We start from the raw sequence: 15,552 nt of genomic DNA on the forward strand, positions 1-15,552 counted from the left end.
AGTCCGTAGTGAATATTTGCGCCAAAGAAAGAAATCAAGGCTATAGTATTTGCCAAGACGTTTCCTTACTATTTCTTCTTTCATTATTTTGCTATTTTAGTTTTAGTAAATAGCATAATCGTGATATCCGTTCTAATAATACAATTTGCCCCAGGACCAGTACCAGTGACAAGGAGAAAGTTGATAACCAAAAGTTTGTGGGAAGTGCAAAAATAGTTCGCCCCGTAATCATGATACTTAGAACATCTTTCTAGGATTTTTAGAAACACGTTTGACGTACTTTGTAATGTTGAAGGCGTTACCTCGATGAATAAGATCTAAAATAATTACCTGCATTTTTTAAGTTCAAATTTGCTTTGACAGATCATTGAGAAGAGGAGAAGGGATTTTAGGAAGAGAGAGAGAGAGAAAGGGAGGTGGCAGAGGAAAGACGAAGAGTAAATTGGTGGGATATAGATGCACACAAAAAGACAGTAATCAATTAAATACCCTGTGATCAATATCATAGACTGCCAGAGGCAGATCACTGTTGCGCATTGCGACATATTGTTACGCCACCTTTGAAGGAAACAGAGCCTAGCTAGCCGCCAGCGCTTTCACTTGTTTTCAAGATTTTCCTTCGGGTTTTTGAAAATAATGCTTCAAAACAAATCGACCTTTATGCATGGTCTGTTTATTTATTTTCATTGCCAACCCTCGAAAACGAATTTATTATGCATTTCACAGAGGAATGTTTGCATAGAAGAACTATATATATATATATATATATATATATATACAAATTAGTTATTGGGCTTATTTTGCTTTCTAATTGATCCGTACAATATGGCACAGCTTTAGGGGCGTAAAAGAGCCCCTACCGGGGTTTCCGGGGCAGAGCCCCAGGATGCTCTCGAGTTTATTTGATATTAAGAGAGGTTATTTCTTAAATGAAGTGAAAGGTCTCTTGAAAATAAAATAGCCCTTTCATTTCATTTTAGAAATAAACTCTAATCCATCCCTTGGTATTAAAATTACATTGCTCCTACCTAGTGCTTTTTCCACACTCTCCCTTAGCTATAAAGGGGGCTTTATTTATTTGATCATCAACAGAAGCAAAATGCTAGGCCACGAACTTTTCGAAAAAACAGATTAAGATCCCATGCGACGCTTCGAAATGTGAAGAAGAATGAGACAAATAAAGTTGAGATTCGACCTTTATGTCTAGACGTTGCTTAATGCATTTTGTATTGGTATTATATTCCATCTGAGAGTGATTATAGACGTTAGTTATATGGATAATAATGATAAAGCTGTCCGGGTCTTTGAATATAATGCTTCAAAACAAATCGAACAAGCTGTTTATTTCTTTATCCGTGGTCTGTTTCTACTGTTTATCTATGTTCCTTGCCAACCCTCGAAAACGAATTCATTATGCATTTCACAGAGGAAAGTTTGCATATTGATGAAACATATGGGCGCAGGCCAAGATTTATACCCACTCACGTGTGAATTTGGCGCATCTTCCCTCATCTTCCTCAACCAGGAAATGGACTTCATTGTAGCCTTAGGACAGGATGGTGACATAAAATTGATAAAAGAACATCACAATCAGATTATCCGACCCCGAAAACCACATGAATTTATCAACTTTCATCATACTGGTCTTTTTCCTTTTGGAACTACGCTTGACCTTTAACTCAAAGATGACAGCCATTTTAGATTTGACCAATATGACTAGTATGGCAGCCCCAAGGAGACCTCAAATCGATGAAAGAACATCACGATCAGCTTCTCTGACCCCGAAAACCCCATAAATATATGAACTTTTATCATACTATTTGGTGATGTTCATTATTTATATTTCCGTGTACTACATTTTTATCCTGTTCAGGACCATGATGTAAAACCGATGTTGTATCAATACAATGTATATATGATTGTTGTTATCCTAAATAAATATATTTCAATTTTTTTTTTTTTAGCCCGTTTCCTTTCGTAACTACACTTGGCCTGTAACTCAGATGGCGGCTATTTTGGATTTGACCAATAATACCAGTATGACCCGAGGAGATCTCAAATCGATGAAAGAACATCTTAATCAGATTCTCTGATCCAGAAAACCCCATAAATATATAAACTTTTATCAGACCAGCCCATTTCCTTTCGTAACTACACTTGACCTGTAACTATCAGATGGCGGCCATTTTGGATTTGACCAATATAACCAGTATGGTAGCCCCAAGGAGACCTCAAATCGATGAAAGAACATCATAATAAGATTCTCTGACCCCCAAAACCCCATAAATATATAAACTATTATCATACAAGCGCTTTTCCTTTTGGAACTACGCTTGACCTTTAACTCAGATGGCGGCCATTTTGGATTTGCCCAATATGGCATACCCAGAGGGCACCCTTCTTGGCGTCCGGCAGAAATCGTAAAAGTATGGTATAATCTACCTCTGGGCCAAATGTGATGCTTTTACAAGAATCTGCACAAAAAAAAACCCTTTTTAGCCCTAACAGCTCTCATCAGTGGCGGTTCCAGGATTTTTCAAGGGGGTGGGGTCGAAGGCAACGGGTGCGCGAAGCACACTGCAATCGCCTGTAAACGCTAGCCCTACTGAATTTGGTCAAGAGGCAGACCACAGACACAGAGCACATAATTTCATATTTATTTACAATTATTCAGTGGGGCTTATTTTACTTCTTAATGGATCCGTACAACATGGCAGAGTTGGGGGGCCTGGCAGAGTCCTCGCTGGGGGTTCCGGAGCAAAGGCCCAGGATGCTCTCGAGTTTGGCAATTCAGAGCATCTAGATCGCCGTCGTGAGCGATAAAACTTATAATCCACCCCTTTAAATTAAATTGCAGTGCCCCTATTATGTGCTCTTTTTAAAGAATACAAAAAAGCCCTCATATTAGGCATTCCATCTCATTCAGATGTAGATTACGACCTTAATACTGGGAACAACATAATTATGGGATGATGCCCACATAATTGAGTTTGAAACGCACTTCTGGTCAACAATGGTAGAAGAATCTGTCTCCATAAAAAGATTAATCTTTCACTGAATAGGGATAGTTACATTTCTTCGCTCCAGTGATCTCGAGGCAGCAGGCAGCAACAATTTGTGTTAACAATAAAAGGTCCACTTCAACCATTTGAACACAACACAAGATTCCGAGCATTTACAGATATTAAACACATTTATTGGTATTTTTTTTTTGCAATTTGCTTTTGAATATGAGAGCAGAAATCAGCGCAGCACTGAAAATATGACTTCAATATTTGTTTCTTTCTTTACACGTTCCAATATACTGTTTAAGAATCATACTTTGCAGTTAGGTGTGATGGTCTGAGTATGGGAGACACTCGTCAGATTCCATGTGCAAAAGGCCACAATTCGCTGACACCAGACTTGGTGGATAAAAATCATTAACGTGTTCACAGGTATAAGATATGCACACAGCGTACCCGCATGCTAATCGAGAAATACCCCCTCGACTCTCGGAGATCTCCGGTGAGGACAAAGGGGGATAATGAATTTACCAATGATCTATAAAATGTGCATTATTTATTTGATCATCAACAGAAACACAATTCTAGGCCACGAACTTTTCGAAGCGTGACCAGATTCAAAGTATGCTTAAATGGGGGCATTGGTGTATGTAGAAAAAACAGGATTAAGATCCCACGCAACGCTTCGAAATGTAAAATAAGAATAAGAAAAATAAAGTTGAGATTCGACCTTTATGTCTAGACGGTGCTTAATGCATTTCGTATAGGTATTTCCTTCCATCTCAGAGTGATTATAGACGTTATTTGTAAGGATAATGCAGTTTAAGCTTAATGCTTCAAAACAAATCGACCAAGCTGTTTATTTCTTTACTCATGGTCTGTTTCTACTGTTTATCTATTTGCATTGCCAACCCTCGAAAACGAATTCAATATGCATTTCACAGAGGAAAGTTTGCATAGGAGAACTATATAAATATATATCTCTCTCTCTCTCTCTCTCTCTCTCTCTCTCGTTTATACGAATTATTTATTGGGCTTATTTTGCTTTCTAATGGATCCGTACAATATGGCACAGCTTGAGGGGTCTGGCAGAGCCCCTGCCGGGGGTTCCGCGGCGGAGCCCCAGGATGCTCTCGAGTTTATTTGACTTACAAGAGAAAGTGTTTCTAAGAGAGAAAGAGAGGTTATTTCTTAAATGAAAATAACGAAAGGACTCTTGAATTCAAATAGCCCTTTCATATCATTTTAGAAATAAACTCTTATACACCCCTTGATATTTAAATTGCACTGCTCCTACTGTGTGCTTTTTTCACACTCTCCCTGATCTATAAAAGGTGTTTTCTTTATTTGATCATCAACAGGAATACAATTCTAGGCCACGAACTTTTCGAAGCGTGACCAGATGCAAAGTATGCTTAATGGGGGCATTGGTGTAGAAAAACAGGATTAAGATCCCACGCAACGCTTCGAAATGTAAAAAAAGAATGAGAAAAAAACTGGAGATTCGACCTTTATGTCTAAACGTTGCTTAATGCATTTCGTATAGGTATTATCTTTCATCTAATGCAGAGTGATTATAGACGTCATTATATGGATAATAAAGATAAAGCTGTCCGGGTCTTTGAATTATAATAATGCTTCAAAACCAACCGGTCAAGCTATTTATTTCTTAATTTAGGATCTGTTTCTACTGTTTATTCTATTTTCATTGTCAACCCTCGAAAACGAATTTATCATGTATTTCACGGAGGATGCTTAAAACTATCTAATACCTGGGGGAAATTATTGTTGAGCAATTAAGTAAGGCAGCCAAAATTTAGGATTTTCGCTTAATATTGTAAGAGAACTCTTTTTGTTTCTTCTTTTTTGGTCCAATTTTAGAGGGATTTTTTTAGCGGCGACTCAGCCAGCCGGTGAATAAGCGAAAGGGGAGGGGGGGGGGGGGGGAGGGGGGGGGGAGGGGGGGGGGGAGGGGGGGGGTACGGGTAAGGGGTAAGAGCACTATTTTTTTTCACAATTCGTGAGATTTAAAAAAACAACTTTGTTTTGTTGTTGTGGTCAGGGGGTGGGGAGGCCGCCCCCCCTACCCCCCCCCCCCCCGTGGATCCGCGCCTAGACTTACACCACGAGGAATATACTCCTCGTGATCCGAATCCCCCTCTATGAGAAACTTGATGATTTTATCACGTAAGGGGGACTCGGACTACGAGGAATATATAAACAGTTTTATAGTGTTTAGAGTCATATTATTTGATCATATTGAAGTTAATACCTAGAGGTGTTAAACGAATTTTGCTGTAATAGTTTATCACTAACATCAAAAGAATCTGACTAAAAACACTATAAAACTGTTTATATATTCCTCGTGGTGCCAGTCCCCCTTGCGTGTTAAGATCATCAAATATCCCATAAGACGGGACTTACTCCACGAGGAATATACTCCTGGTTGATTGATTGATTAATTGATTTTTATTCACCATGCTTCCAACATACAACAATATACAAGAATAACAGATCAAAATTAAGTCAGCTTAAACAGGATAGCCCACGAAAGCTCGAGAGCTATTTTCAGTGGGGTCCCCGACAGTCATGTACACAATTAATGAGTTAAAGTAGTAATATTGACAGACAGATATGAAGCAAAAACTTATTAAAGATGCTATGTACCTTTTGCAGCCAACAACAAAATCTGTAGAACTTTGCAGGAATTATGAATATGTTATGTATGTCCTATATGTGAAATTTAAACGTTAGCAGTGTCCTAATATTCAAATTATGCAAGGAAACCCGTTTACTTGCTAGACTTTACTTAGTCCAGAATCTGCACGGTCCTTTATAATTTTCCTACACACTCAATTCAAGCCGTCGAAGATGGCGTTATCAACAAACTCATAATATGCTCACCAGTTTTTCGCCGGGCTTCCTAATTTAATGATCACGCCATCATCGGCTGGTAGCAAGTAAGTAGGGAGAGGTAGCGTTGGTGTGGTGGAGATAAAAAATAAATAGGCCAGATTCTGGACTAGACTTCACTGTCAGACACTATTGAGTGACTGACTTGCATTTTTCATCTTTGGTAATAGCATACACAAAATGAGCTGTAAAGGATACATGAGCATTTGTCTGCATCAATAACCCACTTCTTGTAATGGCCAAAATTAAACTAATTGAATCTTTTCGCAGCATAAAACGTACGACCATTCGGTACAATGGTCTGAAAAATCAAACTATTACTTACTGGCTATATAGCTCCTAAGTCGATTCGACAACTAATAGTTGTTAATTTCCCACTTAAAGACATTTTCAAACCCCCTTTTTTGTAGGGAAGTTCTTAATTAGTATTGTCTTTCAAATGCCGTTGGAATTTAACCTTTTCATTTTTTGGCCTGCAAATGGGACATATTACCTTTAAAGATGATAACATCATACTGTTTTTATTTCTAGGTTTGCCCTAGCAAGTAGACACGCCATAGCCATGCCGTAGAGCGGTTCTATGGCGAACATACGTCGGGTGTACGGTAGCCTTGCGTTTTATATACTCCAGGGGTAAAGCGGTAGCATCAGTTTGGCCGCACAATCGCCGTATTGTCCCCCTTCGGCCGTCTTGCCTTTACCTTGCGTCTGTCTTAGTATTTTTCAACGAGCTACGGCCGCCGCCTAAGGCGACCGTGCGTCATCACTTCAAAGGCCGTACGGCAGTCGCATATTTTTCTGTCTCAACAATTAAAAATACGCCGTGCGGCTACCCTCACATAATATGTGACCACTACCGTATGTGACCGTGGGAATGATGTGGCGGTCCTATAATTGCTATTGACCGTAGCTATTTCAGACCGCACGGTCGCCGCGGCAAACAGTGAAGGACGAACGCACGCACACATGTTCACGTAGCCCTATGTACATTACGCAGAGCGTACGAGTGAACGGGCGAGTTTATGTTCATGTGACCTATGACACGTTGACGTCATTCGACTCCAGTGGCTATTTACGAACTCGCTTATTGAAGAAAAAATATGTATTTATTTCTCTCTCTCTCTCTCTCTCTCTCCTCTCATCTTCTCTCCTTTCCTCTTATATCCACTCTTTCTCCCTATCTCTTCCTTCTCCTCTCATCCTCTCATCCTCTATGTCTCTCTCTCTCTCTCTTCCTCTCCCCCTCTCCCTCCACTCATCTCCCCTTTCTCTCTCTCTCTCTCTCTCTCACACACTCTCTCTCTCTCTCCCTCGCTCCCTTTCTCATCTTACCCCCTCTCTCCTCTTACCCCCTCTCTCTCCTTCTCTCTCTCCTCTCTCCCTTCCTCTTGCAGACCATGGTAACTTTGATTGGTTACTGTTAAATATACTATGTCCTTTTTGCATCCAACATCAAATTATGTAGAACTCTGCAGCAATTATGAATATGTCATGTTTGTCCTATCTGTAAAATATAAACGTTGGCAGTGTCCTAATATTTAAAGTATGCAAGGAAACCCGTTTACTTGCTAGACTTCACTGTCAGACGCTATTGATTGACTGACTGTTTTTTTTTCTTTTTTTGTAATAGCATACATAAAATGAGCTGTGAATGGTACATGAGCATTTGTCAATAACCTACTTCTTGTAATGGCAAAAATTAAACTGATAGAATCTTTGCGCAGCATAAAACGTACGACCATTTGGTACTATGGTCTGAAAATCTGACTATTACTTACTATGGCTCTGATCTATATAGCTCTTAAGTCGATCTGACAACTAATAGCCATTATTTTCCAACTATACAGACATTTTCAACCCCCCCCCCTATTTTTTGTTAGTGAAGTTCTCAATAAATATTTTCTTCCCAAATGCTGTTTTTGAATTTGACGAATTGTTTTTCTTAATCTCTCCATCAAGCTTGGTGCACCCGGTAACCAGGGCAACAAGCCTATAGCCTACATCCAAGGTGGTATCCATGCCCGGGAGTGGGTCAGCCAAGCTACCATGATGGGACTCGTCAAACAGGTAATTTACAGATTAAAACCTACAATACGAAACTATATTATCCTATTTTAACATTTAATGTGAGGCGCGATGGCTCAGTGGTAGAGCAGTGGTCTCGTAACTGGGACAGGTCCCGGGTTCGAAACTAAGTCCATGGGCCAGTGCCCTCTGGTAAGGCATTAATCCTCATTACCAGGTCCCTCGGAGAGGACTTCGAGCCGTCGGTCCCCTGGTTGCTTACAAACAACCATACACATGCATTCTTAGCAATCAGGTAAATCAAACCAACCAACCAAAATATATATATATATATATTAAAATAGATTGTCGGATCCTAACCAATCTGCATATAGATCCCATCATAGTACTGAAAGCGCACTTATCAAAGTAAAAAATGATATTCTGTCTGCTATGGATAAAGGTCGAGTGGTTTCATTGTTGTCATTATATCTGTCAGCAGCCTTCGATACTATTGACCGTCATATTTTAATATGTCGGTTATCAACAAGGCTAGGAATTGAGGGTGCAGCTCTGAGATGGTTTAGGTCAAATTGTGAAGACTGGTCCACGTGTGTTGAAATTAGAGGGAAACAGTCACTAGTTGCTTCTAACAAAGTAGGTCTCCCTCAAGGATCCGTATTTGGACCCATAGGATATACAATATATACTTTGTCTGTCCCAGACATCGCTAGACATTATAAGGTTTCATATCACACTTATGCTGATGATACACAGTTGTATGTTACATTTAACCCTAAGCAACCTAATGGCTTTGATACTGCATTGAAAACTCTTTCAGATTGTGTCACAGATATAAGTATGTGGATGGGAAGGAGTAAGCTTAAACTAAATGAGGAAAAGACAGAGTTTTTGGTAATCGGCTCCAAACACAACTTGGGAAAGTTAATGATGTTAATCTTACATTTGGAAACACCCAGATTGCACCATCTACATCGGTCAAGAACCTTGATGTAATTGTTGATTACAACATGTCCATGTCTAACCAAATAGACCAGCTTTGTAAATCTGTACGATTTCAGTTGAAGAGTATATCACAGATTAGGAAGTATGTATCTGAAGATGCATGTCATCATGTGATCCGCAGCCATGTATTTTAGTGACTGTCCTGAGTTGTATCGACCTGTGCGTACAAACCTTCGCTCCAATGCAGACCCATTTCGATTGACTTTCCATGTGGCTCGTAGTAAGGCAGGAGATCGCACATTCACTGTTGCAACAGCTAAGGAGTGGAATAAACTTCCCTCCAATTTAAAAGCTGCTCCATCAGTGGATGTTTTTAAGAAACTCCTTAAAACCTACTTATTTCCTACTTGATTCGCTATTATTTTTTGTTTATTCAATGTTATGTTAAGATGTGTGGTTATATTGTTATATAGCATATTATTGTAAGCGCTGTAATATAGTGTACTATGAATAGCGTAGCTAAATGCCTAATAATATAATAATAATAATAATAATAACAATAATAATAATATGAATTATTAATGACCGAGATTTAAAATGTGTTTTTTTTTCTATTTGCCCCCCCCCCCCCACCCCCACAAGGTCTTCAACATGACGCCAATGGTCATATGAGCATAAAATGTCAATGATGTGAAAAATAAAAAGGCGACTTCTCTTGGTCTCTTGCATTAAGTCCTATAATATAACGTTTATTTTTAATCTTAAACAATTGGATTTAAAAGAGGACCTAGAAAAATGAATTTAATTCAACTTACTTGCCGTTGACATAATAATTACGTTACATAGTAAAAACCATAATTATGATTTTTTACAACATTTTTCGATGTCTTATTACAGTGTATTTAATACAAGAGCTGATAAGCTGTAAACTATTGAAATAACACCAATCATTTTCTTTTTCTTTTTGTCTTTTTAGTTTGACTTTCCTTGCTCATTGATCTCTCACAGCTTATCGATGGGTACAACACAAATTATAAAGTAAAAGCAATGTTGGATACCTTTGACTGGTATATTGTACCTGTATTAAACCCCGACGGATACTCATACACATGGACAAACGTAAGTCTAATCATCTTATTCATTTTTTTTAAAATCCATAATCGTAATCCTTATCATGAAATTTCTATTCCGACAATCTTCTTGTTCTTCTCTCTTATTTCACCTTTCTTCTTCTTCTTTTTTTTTCTTCTTCTTCTTCTTCTTCTTCTTCTTCTTCTTCTTCTTCTTCTTCTCTTTTATTTCTTTATTTGTCCTGCTTATATAAAATCTATATTTTTTTTAAGGGTTTTCAGTTTATTTTTTTACCTGTTGACTTTATAGTCTATTTCTCCTATTTTCGATGTCTATTCCTCGTATTCTAACTTGATTCAATTATAACCCTCGTATTGTAAGTCTATATTATCAGTTTGTGCATCTTATTCTGATTTTACTGATTATTTAGTCTCGCTGATGTCTCATAGGCCTATGATTTTAATATTTTTCACCGTTCTTAACATGTGACTTATTTCTGTTTAAAGTCATTTCTAGTCCCTGAATATCCCAGCAATTAAATTTCGCCCTCATAATGATATTATCGTCCCGTTCGTTTTACCTAATGATAAGTTCAATTGAAGCACTAATAAACTTTTGCAGACATATAATGCAGAATATTACCATTAATGCATTTATGTGAAGTATTTGCATTGAACTCGTGATCCAAATTAGCTCTTTGCCTACATCCATAACATTTGGCGGACATACGTGTATGTAATTTCATTCATATCGCTACAGGGTCTTTGCCCTTAAAATCAGATACGGCACCTTATATGCAGAAATATTCGTCTCTCTTTTTCTCTTTTTTCTCTCTCTCTCTCTATTTCTCTCTCTTTCTTCCACTCCCTCCCTCTCTCTCTCTCTCTCTCTCTCTCTCTCTCTCTTGTTTCTAATTTTCTTTGTTCATACTCTTTCTCTCTCTTTCTATCTCTCATTATTTCTCTCTCTCTCTCTCTCCCTCTCTCGATCACTCTTTCGAATTTTCAATTTCTCTCCTCCTCTCCGCCTCTTTCTTCTTCTTTTATTCAACTCTCCTCATACTTTATATCACCTCTTTCTCTCCCATCCTCTCTCTATTTCTTCTTAAACGTTTTTCTTTTTCTTTTTACTTTCACTGTTCAAAACTGCAGGACCGTATGTGGCGTAAAAAACAGACGCAAGGCTGACGGAAACGTTTGCACAGGAATCGACCTCAACAGAAATTATGCCTATGAATGGGGAGGTAAGTTCAAGAGATGTTTCATGGGAAATGTTGCGAACGAGGCGTTTTTCGATTGCACTATTACCTGTGCTAATCGAGCCTCTGAGTGTAACTACTGCGTACACATGCACTTATTTCATAGCAAAGTTTGCACTATTTATTTAGCATTCAATTTCTGAACGATATCACTCTGATCAAAAGCGCATCGGTGACGGCACCCGTCTTTGACGCATTCCTACGTCAGCGATCAAGCCTCGTGTGCAATGAGCCTTTTATTGCATGATGCCCATGAAGGATATTCTGGCATATGAAAACATATGACAGGCCGAGGCGCAGCCCCAGGCCACCGACGCAACCCCTTGACGCAGGGGTGAAATTTAATACAGCTACCGAAAGGTTTTGGGGCTTGTCTGGAGAAAAAAAGTACCCCACCAATCATTTATTTGTTTATGAATTTCAAATCATACTTGCAAAAGTGGCGTTTCTACCTCGGCTGCCATTAAGTCAAATAAAATGTCATTAGTTTGCATTTAATCATGTTTAATTTATTTGATTGAATTGGATATAGGCCTAGATGAGTCAAACTGAATCAAACTGAATTGTATTAAGGAATTCAAATGGTTAATTTTGGGAATTCAGTTCAACTGAGTTAAAACTGAACTGAATTGAATGAAGTGAGTTTGAAATCTTGTTGTCTATCCCTCAGGTGATGAAGCTAGCCCAGTGAGCTGCAGTGAGACCTACCGGGGTCCTAGACCACTCTCGGAGCCCGAGCACCGGGGTGTAACCAGCTTTCTTCTTGAAAAACAACAAACCAATGGTGTTCATCTCTTCTTGGATGTTCACAGCTACGGACAGTACTGGCTCTACCCATGTGGCTACACGGGCTCGAAAACTGTCCCCCTGCCCGATAGACGCGATCTGGTAGATAACAATTTAATTCTTCCTTTGATTTCTTAGTATTTTGTGTTTTGTATTTGTCACCAAAACTTTTCAAAGTTACTTAGAATTTGATGAAAATATTTATATTTTTATATACAGTGCGTCCCAGAAAAAACGAAACCGAAAATTATTGATGTTTTATCATAACTTAATCACATTTATAATTATTGATAAATGACACATATTTGGAAAGCTTAGATCCGCCTCTATATTTTGATATAACTCATATAATACATATTTCACGCATGAGTGATTAAAATAAATTTGAAGAGAGGAAACCAAAACGTAATTTGGCGGACGGTATCTGAATTTCAAGGAGAAAATCACATTTTTAAAAGGTTGAGTGTCTGCCCTTTCATATAACACCTCAATCAGGAAAAATTAGCAAGGAATGACAAAGTTCTGTTTATTTAAAGTAGTGCTTGCATATCCATAATTTTATCAAACGAATTCGTTTTCACTGGGTGCCTACCGTAGCAACAAACAGAGTTGACAAACGACTTAACTCCATTTCGTTGACAATCAGCCGTAGACAAAATTCACATATTCACATATTTTGACTATATACAGTTGAAAAAATAATTATATTTGCTTCTGCACTAACTATCTATCACATTTCTTTCCTATATTTTCGCTTTCTTCCATTATGTTTGTTTTTGTTCCCATGCATACTCATTATGTCTGTGTGTCTGTCTCTCTTTCTCTGTGTGTGTATGTCTGTCTGTCTCTCCCTCCCCCTCCCCTCTCTCTTTCTCTATCTGCCTTTTGACCGCATCGTATTTCAAGTTCGAACAGCGGACTACCTACATGTAATTATATATCTACAAGCGATAGTTGCCACTCTTTAGCCCAAATTTTAATTTCTTCATATTCCTCGCAGCAACTTTATGTGTTTTGCACTCAGCACTTACATTTATTGTAGATGTATTTTTCTCTTCACTGACATGTACCGTAATTAGAGTTTTCGGGGTCATAGAATGCATAAGGATAAGTAAGAACGTTAAGCAGTGGTTGAGGAAACCACGAAATCCAATATGGCGTCCAAAATGGCCATAAGTCACTTATTATCCATCCGAAAGACATAATTGGGTGTCTATGCTATCGTTTTGGGGTCATAGAATGCATTAGGATAAGTTAGAACGTTAAGCAGTGGTTCAGGAAACCATCCAATATGACGTCCAAAGGGCCACAAAACCACTAAGAGTTCTCAATAGAGGGCACACTTTATCAACAGGAAATGAACTCTCTCACCCTTATTGTGTCAACGACCCAACCCCCAGATAAAAGTTAAATTCAACTATTGACATTGTCAGCACTAAGGGAGGGGGGGGGGGGGACAAAGACAAAGTAACAACTTAATAATAATATCTAGACACACATTCATAATACCCTCCCACCATACGACTAAAAATTTTCAAATCCTTGTGTGTTCATGTCATCTTATAGCGAATACACATGCAGATCTTCACGTACCTTCATTTTGATGAGGAATGTACTTGAGTAAGAATAAATCAAGTGACTCGTTCTATTGTGGCATACATCAAGTTCGCAAGTCCACACACACTGTTACATGGTAGTTCGTAACATCTGCAGGTACAGCGAGGTGTGCTACAAGCAGTACAGCAGTTGCAATGAATCAACTTAAGAAGAATACTAGGTACATCCTCCGTATTCAACATCACTGGAACCAGGTGATTGTCCTCTAATTTCTAGCCCCAGTCTGTGACGTCCATGTCTTTTAGTTCACTCTCCATCCATGCTATGACTTGGTAGTATGTTCTGAGGGAGTGGAAATTGGTGGAGGCTGGCGTAGGAGGGAGTCGCATTAGCAATTTTCTTGACGAACAAGTTGTATCGTAATGATGCAAGTGAGTCATTACAGCAGCAACCAAACATGACAGACATTGCTTTGATACCAAGTTCCTATATTAGTTTCTGACTTGGGAAAAGAAAAGTACTAGCACTGGATTCTTAAGTGGGGCTGCATTTCACAAGCTTCTGGAAGACTGCTCTCTTTCTGATTCCAAATCTCCTGGAAGTCGAATCGCAACCAGTGTAGGCATGTCGAAAAAATTAGTTGTGAGTATAGATCTTTACCCAGGTCCACTTTCAACTGCTTAATGTTAGGGACTTTGATATTTGCACGAAGACAATGTAGATTGCTACGGTCGACGTCCTTTGATGCACTGCCTTGAATGGACGTCACACATATCAGTCCACGCAAATCTAAAAGTCCCTAATATACACATTCGGAGCCTTGGCTACATTGTCAGACCGGAAGTATAGTTCCCTGCTATCTACATCAGCGGAATGCAAGAGTAACACCAATATGTCAGTGCCTTCTGCCCTTCTCACATCAGAGTAGTAGACTGACGACGAGAATAATTCACTGCAGCTTTAGCAATATGTACATCTGCATCCCCGGATACATTGATGACGGTGCAATAACTCTTCCTCAGTTCCTCACAAATGAGACTTTTGAGGCCCTGCTTATTGCAGTCTGTTGATAAAAAACTTAAACCTTCTTGCCTGAGAATACTGTGTCTGCATTGAATCTGACAACAGGATGGGTATTCTGCCCACATCGCTGTAGTGTGTATTATCATTAATTGACGGCTCTCCACCATAACCCGTCAAAAACTAAATTTGCAGAACCAAATAGTGTTTGGGGGGGGGGGGAGTGTGAAATCAGCATATGATCGTTTTATTCTGCCATAGCTGTCTCCTGTCTTCCATGGTATCCGATGCACTAAGGAACCACCACCGAGGACATACTGTTCTGTGTTCTTATACGGCTTCACTCGACACTGATCAGTTAAAACATGAGCTAGCTGAGGCTTCTCAGCCTCCCGAAAGACATTCCTAGCCTCGATAAGTGCAGGTAGGAACGGACTGAGCTCAAAGCTCATCACCTCTGCTATTTCAACTTCCCTTGTTTTGTTTGTAAATACCTGGAACCGTTGAAACAGCAAAGCAAAGCAGCATTTATGGTTTGTTCAGGTACAGCTTTTACTTTCGAAATCTCTCCCAGAGTCGTAGTTTTGTCTTTCCTTTTGAACGAGACTATGAAAACAGCATATTGGAAGGCCGCTGAGCTATAAGCATTGATGTACCCCAGAATAGCCCACTGAAAGGAATTGACTTGCAATTAGGTTACTTCTAGACCTTCATGAATTTGCTGGAAGCAATCGGTACCTTGATGAAAGGAACTGGACTTCGCAAATTCCTTAGAACAGATTGCAGGGAACTATACTTCCACTCTTACAATGTAGCTAAGGCTCCGAAGGTGTAGAACTGTAAGCATTCAAAAGTGGACCTGGGTACGGGATCTGTGCTCACAACTACTTTTAATGGATGCTTACACCGATTGCGATTCGACTTTCCGGATATTCGGAATAGGAAAGAAAGCAGTCTTCCAGAAGCTTGAGA

The 15,552-nt window shown here is 39.0% G+C and overlaps 1 protein-coding gene across 1 annotated transcript; it reads left to right on the plus strand.

The window, feature by feature from the left end:
* The first annotated feature begins 2,710 nt into the window (after nt 1-2,710).
* On the plus strand, nt 2,711-12,162 carry LOC115926428 (metallocarboxypeptidase A-like protein MCYG_01475). The gene is made up of 5 exons (XM_030991131.1): nt 2,711-2,749; nt 7,878-7,985; nt 9,897-10,090; nt 11,111-11,202; nt 11,888-12,162. Exons 1-5 carry the CDS (start codon nt 2,711-2,713, stop codon nt 12,139-12,141), a joined length of 687 nt encoding a protein of 228 aa, XP_030846991.1. The 3' UTR covers nt 12,142-12,162.
* The last annotated feature ends 3,390 nt before the right edge of the window (nt 12,163-15,552 follow it).

Source organism: Strongylocentrotus purpuratus, unplaced genomic scaffold, assembly GCF_000002235.5.
Source record: "Strongylocentrotus purpuratus isolate Spur 01 unplaced genomic scaffold, Spur_5.0 spur5_scaffold_2, whole genome shotgun sequence".
In the NCBI taxonomy this organism is placed as follows: domain Eukaryota; kingdom Metazoa; phylum Echinodermata; class Echinoidea; order Camarodonta; family Strongylocentrotidae; genus Strongylocentrotus; species Strongylocentrotus purpuratus.